The 19,268-nt window shown below is 43.1% G+C and overlaps 1 protein-coding gene across 1 annotated transcript in view; it reads right to left on the reverse strand.

The window, feature by feature from the left end:
* Window positions 1-19,268, reverse strand: part of tmtc1 (transmembrane O-mannosyltransferase targeting cadherins 1) — a 281,545-nt gene that overhangs the window by 8,160 nt on the left and 254,117 nt on the right. Inside the window, exons 15-18 of the mRNA XM_073481208.1 lie at window positions 18,303-18,447; window positions 18,056-18,193; window positions 16,469-16,591; window positions 4,259-4,336 (exon numbers count right to left, since the gene is read on the reverse strand). Of these exons, the coding sequence (XP_073337309.1) occupies window positions 4,259-4,336; window positions 16,469-16,591; window positions 18,056-18,193; window positions 18,303-18,447 (484 nt within the window). The remainder of the gene's footprint in view (window positions 1-4,258; window positions 4,337-16,468; window positions 16,592-18,055; window positions 18,194-18,302; window positions 18,448-19,268) is intronic.

Below are 19,268 nucleotides of genomic sequence, written 5' to 3' on the forward strand. Positions count from 1 at the left end.
ACTAGAAGAGCTCAAAGATCCTAACAAGATCCTGCTGCGATGCCCAGACAGCTGGCCACAAAGGCCCAATGCTGAGGATCCCAGAGGATCACGCCAAGCTTCGAAAGACTGTCTTTTGTGGAGTTACAGTCACCTCACCTACTGACTGCGGTCCAGATGATAAAGGTTACAGTTCCTGGCAAGAACTCATGGATGACACTGTCAAAGAGCTCCAGGAAATGACCCCCTCTAGTTCCCCCTCCCACCCACAGCGGAGGAATATCAGCAGGCCGAAACCGAAGTCCTACAGCGAGCTCAGAAACAGTCCTTTCCTGAGGATCACAAGCTCCTTGCTGCAGGGAAATCAGTGTCACCTTCAAGTTGCCTACTCACCTTAGCACCTGTCCTCAACCAGACCTCTGGCCTAATAAGAGTTGGTGGACGGCTCAGACGGTTGGAAGATGTAGACGTCCCCCTACATCCTGTTGTCCTTGATGCCGCTCATCCAGTGACACATCTGCTCATCCAGAAGTATGATAGTGATTTGCATCACCCAGGTCCGGAGCGAGTTTTTTCAGAGCTGCGGAGATCATTCTGGATTATCAGAGGGCGAGAGGCAGTCCGTAAGCATCAACAGGCCTGCGCTGAGTGTCAACGTTGGAGAGGCCGGCCTTCCATTCCCAGGATGGCAGATCTTCCTGATGCTCGCCTCAGATTACACAAACCCCCCTTCTACTCCACTGCCGTAGATTGTTTTGGGCCTATGATGGTAAAAGTAGGCAGACTTCAAGAGTAACACTGGGGAATCATCTTTAAGTGTTTAACGACCAGAGCCGTACATCTGGATCTCCTTAAGAACATGGATTCTGATGCCTATTTGATGGCGTTGAGGCGGTTTATCACCAGAAGAGGGACTCCTGCTGAACTGTGGTCAGACCAAGGGACCAATTTCAAAGGGGCCGAACGAGAACTCAGGGAAGCCTTCGAGAACATGGTTCCAATGTTGCAGCAGCGGCTTGCTGTCAGAAGATCAAGTTCCACTTTAACCCTCCTGCTGCTCCCCATTTTTAGTGGAGTATGGGAGTGGGAAGTTTGGTCAGTCAAGTCAGCACTTTACACGTGTGTCGGATCACAACCAGTTCCTGAAGAGGTGCTACTCACCGTGCTCCTGGAAGTCGAGGCCATCTTCAACTCAAAACCATTAGGCTATGCATCAGCTGACATCCTGGCAGACCAATTCTGGTCCAGGTTCATCAGGGAATACCTACCTGGTCTTCAGATGAGACAGAAATGGCAGTCCTCTCCTCCTGATCTGCAAGACGAGGCAGTCATCATGTTGGTGGAACCACAGCTACCACGGTCCCAGTGGCCAGTTGGGCGTGTGGTCAAGGTCCATCGCAGTGATGATGGTTGTGTTAGATCAGCTGATGTCACCATTAAAGGACACATCTTCACACGGCCAGTAGCCCGGTTGGTGATGTTACCAGCTCTCCCACCTGGAGAGGAAGATCCTCCTCCAACTTCTAGACCCTCTAAGACTGACTGAGCCTTTTATTTGGTGCAAATGTGCCATGCACATTTGGGGGCGGCTGTATAAAAGGCTATTATTTTGAAGGGAGAGCATAGCCCCTCCTTCCTGCTGCCACGGGAAGTGACGACAGTACGGCGTGAAGACGTCAGAGAAAAACAATAGCTTTCAGCCATGTTGACGGACTTTTTTTCCTTTTTCTGTTAAGAGTTTATGCACCTGAGAGACCTGAGACTTACCTGTGTTTTTGATGTGTGTTTTTTGGAGGTGTGCTTTGTGTTGACACTCTGGGTATAAGTGAATGAAGAAACGTGAGTATCGTATTTTATTGCCTCGTTAATCTGTTAAAACATGTCGGCAGTAATGTGTGTATTTTTCTCTGTCGTGTCTGTTATCCTCACCTTGTTTAAAGATCACAATGTGATTTTGTGCAGCCTTAAAGTTGTTTATGCGTAGCAGTTACGTGTTTATGAATGTTGTTGTTATTCTGGTCCTTAAAGGGGACTTTTTTACAACCTGGACCTTATTTCTAGCATAAAATACGATCATTTACTCACCCAGATAACTTTGGTGTCATTTGGAGTCGTTCGGACGAAATTAGATCCAGTGGAGCGCCGTGTATATCCATATAATGCGAGTGATCGGGGCACTGAAGCGCAGCCTCTATATAACGCATTATCTGCCGCGAAACTAGTTCATTTCACCAATATTTTGTTAAGATACGCTAGTGCTATTCCCCTTTTGGGTCCAGGATTGCCTGTTATCAACATAATTGCTCGTTGAGAGCTGACATGTGCGCTGTCTGTGAGCGCTTGTGTTTTTTTTCTCTCTCTTAGCCAGCAGAGGGCAGTGTGCTTATGTACCTCATGTTTATCTTAATATGTATGCATTCTGGGCATTTTTTGGATAAATCTAGATGAATACACAGGAGATAATTGTGTATAAATTTATGTTTACGGTTGATGTGAACACATGCAAGAAATTATCAAGACAGAAATAATTTTATTTATTATTATTTATTATTATTTCAGAACTGTGTGTGTGTACACGTGAGTGTCAGAATAAAGCACCACTGCATTGAAGAGAGGCCGGTCTCCCCTCCTTCTTGTGTCCTGACCGACACACCATCTTGGATGCTGTAGTTAACCTAAACGAATCAACTGTAGATCCCTTACCTCTCTTACAGTGATCCCTAAGAATTGTCAGCAGGATTTGTTCGCAATGTGTTGCTACTCAGTACGCTAACATTACATCTTGTTTGGACCCTCACCACATGGTTCTAACAATAGAGTGGCCTGTATGTAGACCAAAGCCTAAATGTGGCCTCCTTGCATTAACAAAGCCTGGTAAACAAAGGAAAGTGCACCGACCCTAGTGTCCAGTAGGTGGCACCTGGTTGTCACAGTCCCCCCAGGTTTGAAAACTCCCATCTCCCATTGTCTGAGAGTGCACCTGAGTGCATTGTCAGTTCCGTGCAACGACCGGATACACAGAGAACCTTAAAAACAGCTGCACACCTGTTTCACAGCAGTCCCATTGTAACGTGTTGCTGGAAGCATCAGCTTTGTCTGCACAGCTGTTACTAAATGGACCCAAGCATTTGGATTTTTACCTCCACCTAGGCTGCAGTCTTTCATCTCGCTGCACGAGCCAAGATTCCCCTATGTTTACCAAGCACATACTGGATCCAGAGGAGAGCTGTGCAATTCAGTCTCTCTAATCCCTGCAGAAGTGAGGATCTTTCCCCTCAGCAAGAAAGCGGCGCTTTGCCCCGTTTTCTTTGCACACGTCAACACCGTCAGAGCCTGCCCGACGATCGTTAACAACCCCGCCATAACATCAGACACGTGTGTTGTGGTAGCACCTACACCAGATTTGGAACATCAGATTCAAGGGTGGTGCCCCGTTTTATAGATTTAATTAATAATTTGGATTATTAATTTCTAATAATTACTATTAGTAATCCTATACTGATTGTCATAGCAACCATGTATGAACTAATGCAGTAACATAGGACCTGCCAGGAGGACCTGTGAGTCATGTAAGCAGAGTAGCCAATTGAATCGATCACCCATGGCTGTAAGCCACAGAGAAATAATCATAGATGTGTTGTAATTCCCATTGTAGTTCTAGTATAAAATAATATTTTCAAGGGATGATTGTTCCAGCAGTAGACTGTAAGCAGACAGATTTGTTATTCTAGACTGCAGGTTGACTTCAAAGAAGTATCTTTAAAAGTACATCTATACCATAAATAATAATACACACACTGTGTTTTGTTCCAGTGCTGTTTCCAAATTCTTTCTTTGGCAGTCAATGTGATCAGGTGACATTTAGAATTCTGGAAGCTGTTAATCTTTTCCCTTAATTATAGTTTTCAGAGGCTGCAGCATTATTCTGCAGCATTCCGTTGACTCACCTATGTGGGACAGAGATTATATAGAAACTTCATCTTTGTTTGAAATGCTCTGTGTGCTCAGCTTCTGATAATAAGATAATTGGATGCTGTTTGACACAGTTACTAGCCCCCCGACAAGTATTTTGTGATGATGTTAAACCAGCTGATCAATTTTCTTTTCACTGATTGGTTTACAAGCTTGGCCAGAATCTCTAAAAGTTTTCAGAGCAAAAATCCTTTGTATGTTTGTTGTTAATCCTTTGAAGCTACAGTAAAAATTAAAGGTGGCTTGTCTGGAGATGAATGTGCAAAATGTTTCAGAATACCTTATTCCCTACAGTGCTGTTTGCTACCTTAATGTGCTGAATCCCTCCCATGTTCATCCAGGCCTGGGACTGGTCAGGTTTGAGCTCTACAGCCAGCTTGTAGCTCTAGCAGGAGAAGACAAAAACAGACTGGGGTCAGTGTCACATCTTATCAGACAGTCACACCCTTGCTGTCATGGAGCATAAAAGAGGATTCACACTGGGGCTGAGCCCAAATGAGAAGCTATGGTGTGTGCAGATCCAAGAACCATTGAAAATTCAGTCATCCAAATCACATTTGAAGGTTGTTTAGGAAGCAGGTGACTATGTTGTTAGTGTGTCCTGACCGGACTGGACAACCTTTATCAGCATGAAAGGAAATGTGTGTACATTTGGTGCTAGTGAGGAAAAATACAAATCAAACAAGCTTGTGAGTTGAAAGCAAAGACTGTTGTCCAACTGTACACTGGAGAGGTGAAATTAGACCACATGTGGTCACTGCAGAAAGATCTGAAGCCAGACACATGACACTGTGCTGCACCACCTGCACTCAGTCTCAGCGCATGACGCTTGAGCTGAATTGAATGTGAAGCCCTTAGCTGAGCAGCAAGAAATCACTGCACAGTGAACTCGTCTTCAGGCACTGATTGGCTCAGTGGTTCAGTCAAAATTGGGACAATGATGAGTCAAAGAGGTGCTTCTTAACTCCAGGACACTGTGAAGAAAGTGTCCCTCTTTAGGCTAATATAAAATATCAACTCTGTCAAGGCCAATAGATATGATGTACTCAGCTTCAGACTCTTACAGACAGAAAGGCGGTCTCCTCTTAGAGTGTATTGCATTTGACCTGAGCATCACACAACATGACTTATATAACACAAATATTAATGAGTATATGCAGTGGTCAGTGGTGCGATCTGGCCCCTGCAGTCTGCATGTCAAAGTGTCTTTGGGAGATATTGAACCCTAACTTGCTCCGGGTGGCTCTTTCATCAGTGTTTGAGTGTGTGGCGCCTTGCATGGTAGTCTCTGCCGCCAATGTACGAATGTGTGTGTGAATGGGTGAATGCTGACTTGTGTTGTAAGTGCTCTGACAGGTTGCTAAGACTAAAAAACCTCATATAGTAACATTCCATTGACTGTATAGATAAGTGAGGAGACACTTTATTTCAATATTTGTCTTTGTACTGTATTCTAGTACTCCAAAGTGATTAGTAAATGGAAAATGTATTATTGTAATCAATCATTTCACAACATCACTGACAGGCATAGCACTGCATAACTTTAACTAACAAATCTGTCATAAAATCCAAAGCTGTGCATTAGGGATGCACCATATTCGATTTTTGCAGATATCAGATTTTTATTCTCTTGGCTGATTGCAATGCTGATAAAATAAATAAATAATAATAATAATAATAATAATAATAATTATTATTATTATTATTAAAAATGTACACATTAAAAAAATAAGAAAATAACTTCTAATACATTTGTCAACAGTGGCATGTTATCAGCCTTTTATATTGGCAGAAATTTTCAATCCAGGCAAATATCGATATTTCTTTCAATGGTCTTTTTATTAATGATAAAATACATATAAGACAATCAATGCACAGGAAGAAAGTTTTTTGATTTTTCGTACAACATCCATAACACAACACAACCCCTTGACAAAACATCCGGAAATGGACATACTTAAACATCTACTGACAAAAAGTTGTAAATAGACAGAATAATAAAAAATAAAAAAATAAAAAAAACACCACCAAAAAAAAAGTGAAATATATGAAAAATAGAAAAATAAATAAAATAGATAATAATAATGATTAAAAAAAAAAAAGAATAAATAAATAAATAAAAAAAGAAAAAGGGGGAGGGGGGGGCTACTCAGAAATTATTGTTGAAGGTTTTTCATAAAATACCAAGAAGGGGCGCCATATTCTGTAGAATTTGTTTTCTGATCCCCGAATAGTGTATCTAATCTTCTCTAGATTCATGCAGGATATCATGTCTCTGAGCCAATGTGAATAGGAAGGAGGAGCTGGGTCCTTCCACTTAAGTGAAATAGCTCGTCGGGCTAGTAAAGAGGCAAAAGCAAGAAAGTTGAGCATAGCTTTATGTAAGTTCAAATCTGGAGCAATGCCAAAAATACCAGTCAAGGGATTGGGCTCAATTTGATGATGGAGGATTTCTGATAACGCATGGAAAACCGATGTCCAAAAGTTACCTAAGGAGGGACATGTCCAATACATGTGGTAGAGTGTGGCAGGTGCGCCTTTACATTTATCACATGTAGGGTCGACATCAGGGTACATTCGCGCTAATTTGGTTTTTGATATGTGGATTCGATGCACTACTTTAAATTGCAATAGTGCATGTCGAGAACACATAGAAGAGGAGTGTATCCGATCAAGCACCGAGTCCCATGTGTCCTCTGTAAAGGTGTAATTTAGGTTTTGCTCCCAAGCAGTTCTTATAGTTGCCATTGAAGAGCAGTGCAGTTTGGAGATAAGGTTATATAGATTGGACATGATACCTTTAGAAGTGGGGTTAACAGAAAGAAATATATCAACAGGGTTAACTGGGGGTTTATAAGGAAATTGGGTCGTTAAGCGCTGTATAAAAGTCCTAATTTGTAAAAATCTAAAAAAGTGGGTTTTGGCAATGCCAAAAGTTTCTGTTAGTTGAGAAAAGCTCGCAAAACAATTATCAATGTATAGATCTTCAAAACATCTCAAACCTTTTCTGTGCCAAAACTTGAATGCGCCATCAGCCATTGAAGGAGCAAATAGATGGTTAGCAGCAATTGGGCTTTTAAGTGAAAAAAGCTGTAGTCCAAAACTTTTCCTAAATTGGCCCCAGATTAACAGGGAGTGTTTAACTACTGGGTTGCTCTTGGGAATATCCGAAGCAAGTGGAAGTGCGGCACCTAAGAGGGCAGGTAAGGAAACAGGGTTACTGGCACAGACCTCCATTGTAACCCAGGCCGGGGAAGTGGGTTCAAGATGGAAATGTCTCCAAAATAACAAACACCTAATATTCGCTGCCCAGTAGTAGTACTGGAAATTAGGCAGAGCCATTCCCCCTGCCTGCTTGGATCTTTGGAGAAATGCTTTCCGCAGCCGAGGGTGTTTACCATTCCAAATATAAGATATCAATAATGAGTCAAGGGCCCTAAAAAATGATTTGGGGATGAGAACGGGAAGACATTGAAACAAGTAGAGGAACTTTGGAAGCAATGTCATTTTAATCGAGTTTATTCTTCCAATAAGGGACAGAGACAAAGGAGACCACTTTGATAAAATCTGTTTTGCCTGATCAAATAAAGTTAGAACATTTGATTTAAACAAGTTTTTGAATTCTCTGGTGACACAAATTCCGAGGTAATTAAATTGATCTTTCACCACCTTCAATGGTAGATCGGTATAGTTAAGTTTAAGAGCTTCTTTATTAATTGGGAATAGTTCGCTTTTATTTAAGTTGAGTTTATATCCTGAAAATTGACTGAAATTATCTAAGATCGTGAGGGCTTCTGGCAGAGAAGTGGTTGGTTTTGAAACAAACAGAAGTAGGTCGTCTGCATACAGCGAGACTTTATGTTCGACTCCCCCCCTCCATATTCCCTGTACCCGCCCGTTGCTACGCAAGGCAATTGCAAGAGGCTCAATGGCAATTGCGAAAAGGAGTGGGCTTAGTGGGCAACCCTGTCGGGTCCCACGGTGTAAATCAAAGTATTCAGAGTAATGACTATTGGTCAAAACAGAGGCTGAAGGACATTTATACAATGTTTTGATCCAGGAAAAAAAGACCGAACCGAAACCAAATTTTCCAAGTGTAAAAAAAAGATAGTTCCACTCTACTCTATCAAATGCCTTCTCAGCATCCATAGAGGCAAGGCACTCTGAATCCACATGTTTGGGGGAGTACAGAATGTTAAATAGCCGACGAATATTGTAAAACGAATGGCGTCTTTTAATGAAACCAGTTTGATCTGGCGATATTACAGAAGGAAGGATATCCTCCAGTCTGTGGGCCAAAACTTTGGCGAGGATCTTTACATCCGTGTTTAGCAATGAAATCGGTCTGTATGAAGCACAATCTAGTGGGTCTTTGCCTTTTTTCAGCAACAAGGAGATACAGGCCTGGTTGAACGAGGGAGGGAGTGCACCTGAGTTTAAGGAATCAGAGAACACTGAGCACAGGACGGGGGCTAGATCAGCAGAGAATTTTTTAAAGAAATCTGATGGCAGCCCATCTGGGCCGGGGGATTTACCTGATTGCATAGATGATATAGCTGCTGAAATTTGTACTATACATCCCCAGAATATACTTCCTATTTCACTAGCTCCATAGGTTTTTAACAGTTAACCCAATGACAAAAAAGCTATCAAAACTGAACGACTAACACTAAATACACCATAAAGCTAAGACAACTATGAGCAATAACATAACACAGGTTATCATGCCTCTTCTCCCTGAAGGAATGATGACGGGACGCGGCCGGTCCCGTGAGCCAGGTTTGGGCGCCAAGCTGCGGTGAGCTCTGTCCAGCTCCGGAGGGGAAGGGAGTGTTTGCTCACCCAAGACATCAACGAGGAGCTGAGAAAAAAAGGCTGTCGGGCGTGCGCCCTCAACGGACTCCGGCAAACCCACAATGCGAATGTTCTGTCTTCTGCTGCGCCCCTCCAGATCAGAGAGTTTCGATTTCAGCCACTTGTTGTCTTTCTGCAACTCGGAGCATGTAGCTTCAAGCTGCTGCAGATGTTGGCTAACCTCCTCCGCATTGGACTCGAGATCAGTTATACGCCGTCCCTGTGCCGCGACCTCAACTTGAACCTTGTCTAGCTTGCCTTCCAAACCCGCAAACGATGACTTGAAGTCAGCGGCCAATGAAGCCCTGTGTTTCTCGAGCAGATCCGCGATGCTTTCCGTTGATATGCTAGCAGCGCTGCTAGCGCAAGCTGCAGAGTCATCTGCTGCAATGTCTTTCTTGGATTGTTTCCCATATCTTGACATAATTACTGCCGTAGTGTCGATGTTATTCGCAATTGGACTCAGTCGCTCGACGTTATGACAAAAAAGTAGGGTTCAAAATGATAAATGAAAAAGTTAGTAGCGGGAGCTAGAGAGCTGCACGTCTACTCCATGCTCAGCAAACCGGAAGTCCGCCTGTTCCCGCAAATATCGATATTTAAAGCTGTAATTGGCCGTCACTGATGATATCACTGTGCATCTTTATTTAGTTCCTCTCCAGTAACCTCTTGTCACTTTAAGGACAGATTGAACAAATTTACTCTACATTGTGGGATATCTCTGTCTACTGGAGTGATCCTCAGTTCCCCAGAAGAGATTTCAGGCTGCTCTAAGGCCGATAGCTTGCACTGTGTCTACACGGGCTGTGTAGTAAAAGCAGCATGTTAGCAGCAGTAGCTTCAGTCCCTTGTCTGTGTCTACACTGGAGGCATTCAGGCACTGTATTGAGTGCAGGCCACAGAATAAAATAGACATAACCCATAAAAATACACTGAGTGAGTAAAACCCTGCAGCGTGAGTTCACATTTGGACACTGGTAGGTGGAGATTTTGAGCTTCCTGTGTCAAGCTGAAATCCAGTGCATCAGAATAGTGATGTATAGACACAACGCATTGTTCCAGCTATGAGCACACCAAGCAGCAGTGTGCATCATTACACTTTATATCTGACCATTGCTTTCAGTGTTCTCTGGAGAACTTATTTGGGTGGTCCAGTCTGACCCCTTTTATAATATTTTCCTCTTCAGTGTAAGGGGGGCTTTCCACTGCGAGTGTATCTTGGTTATTACAGTATAACGGTTAATCCTGATCTGTATGGAACTAATCATTAGATTTGAACAAAAAGTCATGACCCAGCAGCACCCAGCCACAGTAGCTTTCATGAATCCACTCTTAAATAAAAATATATTAAAAATCTAACTGATGATGTTTACAAACCTTGTGAAAACTGTTCACTTTTTCTTCATCACACTGCTAGCTCTATTTTAAAGGCCAAATATGATGAATAAACAGCAGTGGACACAGTCTGCAGTATTTAAAACAAAATGTATGTGTCTTATCTGCAGGGATTAAGGCAGGGCTTTGCCTGTTTGAATCAGCAGCTCAGACTTTCTGCTCTGACACACATGAGACAGACATAAAAGTCCATTAATAAACCCGTTTCAAACCGTACTTCAAACAGTTTATCTGCTGCTCTCCTTATGTTTGTTTTGCTCCTTCAGAGACTGTGTTAATGCCAGAGAAATAACAGCATCACAGCATTATCTGTATCAACTAATAAAGCCATTTCCCTGCACAAACACTGCTCTCTTTAAGGCTGCAGTGACCTGAGATGACATCCTCCACTCTTCCTATCTTGTTTCCTCTCAGTGTTTCCCTCATAGTGCTCAGAGTAATCTCTCTCTGCTGTGTTTGCTTTCTCTTCTCTCAGGAAGTCAATTAGTGCTTATTTGGGATTTACCTTGTTCTTTCTGAGGCTAACTTGTACCTTTCCACGTTGCTCCTAGAGTCTGCTTCCATGAGCTCCAGCACCTCCGCCACCCTCTCTCGACTCAGCCACCAGCCAAGCCACCTCACGGATCCCCCTACTCACCACACAGTCACCCAAGCCACCACCAGAGCCACCTGCCGAGCCAACTCATGGATCCCCCTCCTCGCCACACACTTAACCGAGCCACTACCAGAGCCACAACCAGAGCCACCTGCTAAGCCACCTCACGGATCCCCCTCCTCACCAGATGCTCACCCACGCTCCACCCAACCTACACCTGGATCTCCCAGCTAAGTCTGCAGCCCAGCCACACACCAGCCTATGTTACTTCTACTTGTTGTGTTCCTACAACAAAAATTCTTTAAACCTTTCTCCTGCTTTGGTCTTCACTTTTGGGTTCAACGATCACCTACATGAACCATAACAATAACAATAATATAGTCTTGGGCTAAGGTCTCAGATTCAGCAGCACCAGATGGCTTATGGTCTAAAAGGCACAGGTACAGGACTCGTTTTGAGCCCTATGCAGAACTCTGCTCAGACACTGACACTTGCTTCTTTCAGGGGTAAAATTCTGCCTGGCTTTAAATAACTTCAAGAAATCACTAAAAAAAAGGTTGAACATGAAGTGTAATGATCCTCACTGTGGTGTGTTAGTAGCTGTTTGTAACAGTGTAATGTTTTGCACACCAACACTTTGTTTGGTTTCCATCATGGATGTATTGGATACATAACCTAACCAGACCGGAGCAAACATGTCTCAAGGGATGATGTTATGATGTCCAACACCTCAGACACAAGATGTGTCTTGTAAAAAGGAGTGCGTACATCATGACACTCTTCTCTGACCTTCCAGCAGTGCCTACTCACAGTCTCACAACAGCTGCCAATAACATGAATATACATAATTTAAAAGCATACTCTTGACGACAAGTGAAACTTTCATATATTCTAGATTCAGTACAAATGAAGTGATATATTTCAAGCCTTTTTTTGTTTTAATTTTGATTATTATGGCCTACAGCTCATTAAAATAAAAACTCCAATATCTTAAAATATTAGAATATTACATAAAACCAATCAACAAAAGGATGTATAATATAGAAATGTCGACCTTCTAAATAGTATGTTACTTTATGCACTCAATGACTGCATCAATGCGGCTTGGCTTGGAGGCTCAAGGGTTCAAGTCAGGACTTTGGGAAGACCATTCCAAAACCTCAGTTCTACCCTGATTTAGCCATTCCTTTACCACTTTTGATGTGTGTTTGATTGTCCTGTTGCAACACCCAACTGCACCCAAGAGCCAATCTTGTGGCTGATGATTTTAGGTTTTCCTGAAGAATTTGGAGATAATCCTCCTTCTTCATCACCATTCCATTTACTTTCTTTAGAGCACCAGATCCACTGGCAGCAAAACAGCCCCGAAGCATACTACCACAGTGGCATGAGCCTGTTTTCATTGTTGTCAGCCTGCGCTTACGCAACACTGTAGGTACTGCTTTACAGCATGTAGAAAAACTAAATAAAAGCCACAGCCTGTTGCATGGCCCATCGTCTCTGCTTTGCATTTATTCGACACTTACGTGTCAACTTAGTAAGCGAAACGCACCACATGGTGTCAGAAGTGAAATCTAACTATGGAGTTTGATCAGGTGAGAGTCATTTGGAACCAGCAGTAAGAGCCAGGAATGGCAATGTTTTCGGCACTGGAGCAGTTCAACTTCGCTAAGCTGGAGGACTGGCCTGATTGGAAACAACGTTTCACCAGGTATTGAGTCGGCACGAAGAGAAGCTGTGGCAGATGTGGTTTCACACATAAAAAAGACAAAAGCCCAACCAGGAATGTAATAAATGCCACAAAATCAGCCACTTTGATAACAACTGCAGAACCAAGCAATAAAGAAGTGATGGAGGAAATGGACAGTCTATTCCTTGACTCAATAAAAGAACCTGCGACTGCTGAGAATGAGTTGATAGTGAACAAACTCATCACCGATACAGAGCCAGCTTGGCACACTACATTAGAGATATGTGGGACTGCAGTTAACTTTAAGATTGATTCTGGCACAGACACCACAGTAATCAATTAGGCTACATACAACTGCCTCTGTGTGAAAAGCCAAGACTCAGACCAGTGACAGCTAACCACATCAGCCCAGGAGGAAAGCTAGACCACATGGGACAGACCAACAAAAACTAAAGACTGTTACTTCAGGATAATAGTCGCAAAATCTACTTTTGACAACTTGTTAAGCAGATCAGTAAGAGTTTGCCTGGGTCTGATCCAGCACATTGGATGTGTTTGGAGATTTGGGACTTCTTAAAGGCGAACCTGTGAAAATAATCCTCCACTTTTACCCAAGTGGAAGAGGAGTTGAAGCGAATGGAGAATGACGGCACAATAGTGCATGACTGAGCCCACTGAATGGGTAGCACCCATGGTGCCTGTAATCAAACAGACTGGAAAGTGAAGATTTGTGTGGGACTAAATAAACTGAACGAAAGTGTGAAAAGAGAAAAATTCCTCCTGCCCACCACTGACATTTGCATAAACTGGCTGGAAGCCCAGTGTACTCAACACTGGATGCAGCAAGCAGGATCACATTGGAATCACATCTGTGCCAGAGATTTTCCAAAGAAAAATGCAGGAACTTTTGCAGGACCACGATGGCATGGTGGTTTACATGGACAATTTTTTTGGTGTTTGGAGCCACCACAGAAAAACACGACCGGCGCCTGAAAAAGGTAATGGATACAATCCATGACTCTGGCCTGAAGCTGAACCCCCAGAAGTGTTAAATCAGACATTGCTCTCTCCACTATCAGGCCATGTTATCAGCCAGGATGGCATTGCTCCATGCCCGGAGAGGGTGTCAGCCATCACCGACCTAGAGGCACCCAAGACTGTTACAGAGTTGAGGCAAGTGCTTGGTATGGTGAGATGCATACCTCACTTGTCTCACATCCTCCATCCTCTAAACAAGCTACTTAAGTCCAGTGTGGCATGGATGTGGGGCCTGCAGCAGGGAGAAGCCTTCAGGCAGGTAAAGACATTAATATCCTCTGCGCCCATGCTCCAGTACTTTGACCCTAAGCTGCCCATTGTAGTTGGAGCCGACTTAAACCTGTAGCCTATTGCTCTTACACACTCATCGAAGCAGAAAAGAAATATGCACAGAAAGAGAAAGAATGCCTCACTGGCATGTGGGCCTCAGGGAGATTTTATCTGTATTTGTGCAGCCTGGAGAGCTACAAATTACTGACTGATCACAAACTGCTGGTGACGCTCAACAACCACAGGAACCTTGACAAAACACCGCTGAGATGCCAGCGGCTCCTCATCCTACTCATGAAGTTCAACCCCATCGCCGAATATGTCCCTGGTAAGAACCTGGTTGTGCCTGATGTTTCTAGGCACCCAGAGCTCAAGACAGATGACACCAGATTAGATGAAGACATCAAAGCGTATGTGGACGCCATCGAAGAGCATAAGAGGCAAAAATCAGTCCTTGAGCGCATTGAAGCAGAAACTGAAAAGGATCAGCCTTGGCAGCTTTTCATACATTACATTAGGTCTGGTTGGCCACAGTATGTGAGAAACATTGCTGGGCCAGCCCTGGACTATTTTATGGAGAGAGGCAGTCTAAGCAAACAAAATGGACTGTTTAAGAGAGGTGATTCCACAAACCTTGGTAGCAGAGATGCTGGAAAGGATCCACCACGGTCATCAGGGCCTAAATAAGTGCAGGCAGAGATACAAGGATGCCATCTGGTGGCCAAAGATAAGCAGCACAGTAAAGGAGAAAGTGTCATCATGCCCTTACTGCACTCACCACACATCACTATGTTGTTGCTGGAGCTCCCATGGCAGAAATTGGCTGCAGACTTGTGCGAGTTTAAAGGACAGAACTTCTTAGTAGTTACAGACTACTACTCAAGGTGGCTGGAAATACTAAACCTCAACAGGACCATAAGTAAAGCTGTAATAAGCAAGCTGTTTAGTCTATTTGCACGGTTCGGGATTCCTGAAGAACTAATAACTGATAACGGCCCACCATTCACCTCCCAACAGTTTCAAGACTTCATGTCCAAGTACGACAACCGCCACACAACGTCAAGTCCATACAGACCACAATCCCCAACCATCAGCTGTGGCCAGCCTGGCCCAATCTGTCTATAGTAAGACAGGCCAAGCAGGCCAACGAAAGATCCTTCAACAGGAGACATTCAGCAAAGCCGCTTCCTCTACTCCTTGTCGGTGACAGGGTGCGTCTTAAGACCAACGTGGAGAAGGCGTGGACTGGGACTGGGATCATCCAGGCTACAAGCCCTACTCCACACTCAATCATTGTCAAACCACCACATGGGGACATAACCAGAGGAAATCACAGACATTTCCAGATGGTCAACAAGGAACATGTGGGGACAGACCGGACTCCGCCAGACAGCAGTGTTGTCATCCAAAGGCTTCAAAGCCCTGCACCTGTTGACACAAAGACTGCTAGTGTGACATCATCACCCAAAGTCGTGACGACACGCTCAGGACGTGTTGTGAAACCTGCTGTCAAGTTAACTTAAGAGTTAGAGGGAACGCAGAACTACATGGGGCAGAATAATCCCCTTCCCGTTTAATCAGGGAGTGGTATTCTACCCACTACCCTGCTGGGACTACCCCACTACAAATGTTTTTTTGTTTGTTGTAAAATATGTTTATGTTTTGTTGTTGTTGGCACAATATGAAAAAAGAGGGGCCGATAAGGGACACTTGATGGTCAAAAAGAAAAAAGAAAAGAAATGGCACTATGGTGAAAGTAGACCACAAATGTTACTCCAGAACATGTTTAATAGGTATTATTAATGGTCAGAATTAATGACACTGCTTTGTGTTACCCCAACTTTTAGAGGGGGACCTGTAACTGCTTTGAAATGGCTCCAAGTGACATTCCTGACCTGTTCAAATAAATAATGTGTTTTTTCAGATCAATGCTGAGCTCCTTAGACTTTCTCATTGTAGTGTTTGTGGCCGAGTCTAATGGGTGTATCAAACAAGCCCTATTGAAATAGGCACAGAAAGTCACAAGCTGTTATCAATCATGCTACTTTGATTCACACAACTTCACAAAATCCCCAAAATTGATCGTTGAAGTTACTGTATGTATATTTTTAAGCCAGCAGATTTGGTCACATTTTCAGAAGACCGATAATAAATTCATTATCGAACCAAACTTTATGAATGTTTTTTGTGACAAAGTAGTATATGTTCCACTCATTCCATCACAGAGAAATGAGAGTTGTAGAAATCATTGGAACTGAAGATATGATGATGATATACATGTTCTTTACAAGTGGATGGAAACTTTTGACTGTATATATCTACATATATTTTTACTAGTCTTGAATTATCATGTGTCGCCTCATATGAATTGTATAACTGTCACTTTCAATCTACATGTTGGTTTTTAATTAGTATTCTACCTAAATGTATGAACCGTGCTGGCTCACTTTGAACTGCATATTATTTTTTTTTCATATTAATGTATGCTCTGCTTTTTTATATTAACTAGTGCAGTGACCATTCAAAACATGCTGTTGGGCACAGATTATCTAGTAATGTGAAGGCTTTACAGATTCAGTCCCGAGCCCCCTGAACTGCTTGCAAACTCATCGGGTCTGCCCCAATTAGATCAAACATCTTTCATATTGCATGGATGGAGAAAGAATGAGCAGTACCTCGAAGGCTCGGTCCAGCTGGTTCATCTCTCGGAGCTGGTTTCCTTTGGAGAAATACAGCTCTGCTCTCACTGTCAGATCACTGGGATTCTGCTGCAGGGCCCTGTCCAGAGCATCCAGAGCCTTGCACAGACACACACAGTCAATATACACTAAATGAACATCCACACAATAACATTCCTGGTCTCAGAGTCGGGCGTCTTGCTTTTTGAGTGTTCTTTCTGGCATGCCTGTCAAAGTCACTGCTGGTTTAGAGCAGAAATCACAGGAGGATCTGCAAAAAGCCCCCTTCACTTCCTGATACTCCGAACCCTGAGGCCATCTGAAGAGAGAGGGGTGGAGGGAGGAGAAGAAGGTGACAGAGATGGGGAAGTCTGAACTGATTTAAAGCACAGATAAAGAAAGAGGAGCAGAGTATAGATTATTTCTGTCTCTGACAACAACACTGCCAGCGAGACAGGCAGGCAGGCAGAAAGAAGAGAAAGAGAATTCAAGAATTAAGAGGTCATTTGTGAACATGTGTGTGAATTCAGTAGCAACTCCATGTAGTTGGGAGGTGCTGAGAGCTCGAGTTAAGACATGGTTAGCTTAGTGTAAAGACTGGAAGCAGGGGGGAAACAGCCTGGCTCTGTCTAAAGTTAAAAAATATACCTACCAATATCTCTAAAGCTCACAGATTAACATGCTGTATTATGTTCATTCAATCTACACACTAACAGAAAAGTAAAACTAGCAATATGTGGTTTCAGAGGAAGTACTGTGGCAGAACTGTTTCTTTCATGCAGCATTCGAGCTCTGTTCTCCTGGTCAACTTCTTTTTCTCAGTAAACTTTGAGAACAAGATCTTGCTGCTAGTATTACTAATAATGCTCATAAATCATTGACTGACAGTGAAACTCATTGCAATAGTCAGAGGTCATGGTCAAGATAATTTACTGTGTTTACAAGTTAGTAAGTAAGTAATTAATTACAGGCACTTGCACTTTACTCGAGCATTTGCATAATCACAATGCTTGAGTACTTGATTTACTTAAGTCCATTTTGCTGATTAGACTGTACTTGTATTTAAGACACAGGACTTGTATTTACTCAAGTAAATAATCTAAACACTTCTTCCAACCACAGGTCATAGTAATGACTGGAGACTGGAGTGAATGCACATGCAGAAACTGGTGAGGGGTGCACAAACACATGTTTATACACTTGTACTGTATAAATGTTACTGGCAAATCAAACTGATGCTGCATTTTTTTCCAGCTGCAAGCTGCTATGAAAGCATGATGGAACAACAGTGACAGAAAGATCCTATTAATGGGCACATAGGCACAGTGAAAGACAGTTGAGCAGAAGTGCTGATGGTGGTGATAGAACAGAGTGGGAGGATGAGTGGCAGCTGCTCGGCACCAAATGACTGCTGGTGTGATGTACAGTGGAGGTGATTAGTTTCCACGGTAACTGTTGGAGCAGAAACCATCTCCTGCTGAGAGTTTGTCATCCCTGAGTGTGATCGTCTGAGCATGCTGTGTTATCTTCCCTCTGAGCAACACACACACCAAGGCCATGAGACACACACACATGCACACACACCTCTGTGTAGTTGCCACGCTTGCTGTAGATGGCAGACAGGAGGCGGTAACATTCGATACAGCTGCCTTCTCTGTATATGATGTCCAGGGTCATCTTCTCCGCCTCTTTGGTACGACCAGCCATGGCTAAAACCTGAGCCTGAGGCAGAAATACAGTGAGTGTGCGAGTGTTTGAAACAAGAGAAACTATTTTAGCTGAACAAACAGATGCCACAGCATTCCATGATGCAATGTGTGTGTGTGCTCACCAGAGCCAGCCATATGTCGGTGCTGTCTGGCTGCAGGGCAGCAGCCTCTCTGTACACTTGCAGGGCCTCCTCGTAGCGACCTGTGTTGTAGTAAAGAGCTCCGAGAGGAGTCAGGATGTCCACCTTCCTCGTCACCTGCAGCGCCCTGCAGCCAAAGGTCAAAGGTCACAAACATGGCTTTCCATGATTGAGGTTCTCTTCAAATTAAGTGTTTACCTGCTATGTATTAAATGTGTATTATATAGTACACTTCTTGAAGCAAAGAGCTGAAAACAGCTCCCCTTTTCTGTAAATGATCCAGTGGACTGGAATCAAAATGAAGCACAGAAGGTCATCAGATACAGCGGTGTGGCTGATCGGTGTATATATATATATATATATATATATATATATATATATACAGCTCTGGAAAAAATTAAGAGACCACTGCAAATTTTTCTGAAATCAGCATCTCTACATGTATGACAGCCATTCCATTCCAGTGTCTGTTGATTTCCAACACAAGCACACCTCATTCTACTTAATGAGGTACTGATTAGGTGATCACCTGTACCCAAATCTTATTTAATGAGGAAAAGTATAAAAACCACTGCTGTGGTCATCATCATCCTCTGCAATAGAACCAGCTGGTTGGCAAAAACAGTGCTAGTAGTACCTCAAAAGTAATTGGAATCAAAAAATAACTATTGAACATGCCAAAAGAGTTGAAAAGAAAAGTTTTCAGTGAGGAAAAGAAGGGTTCAATTCTGGCTTGACTGGCAGAGGGATACAGTGAGCGTCAGGTTCTTTCCATCCTTAAAATTTCTAAGACTCTCCACTGACCGGGATGACCATCAACTCATTTGAATGTCACTCAGCAACCCTAGGATGACATCAAGTGACCTACAAAAGAATGGCAAATGGCAGCTGGGGTGAAGTGCACGGTGAGAATGGTTTGAAACAGGCTCCTAAACGCAGGGCTCAAGT

Source organism: Pagrus major, chromosome 14 (genome assembly GCF_040436345.1).
Source record: "Pagrus major chromosome 14, Pma_NU_1.0".
Taxonomy (NCBI): Eukaryota; Metazoa; Chordata; class Actinopteri; order Spariformes; family Sparidae; genus Pagrus; species Pagrus major.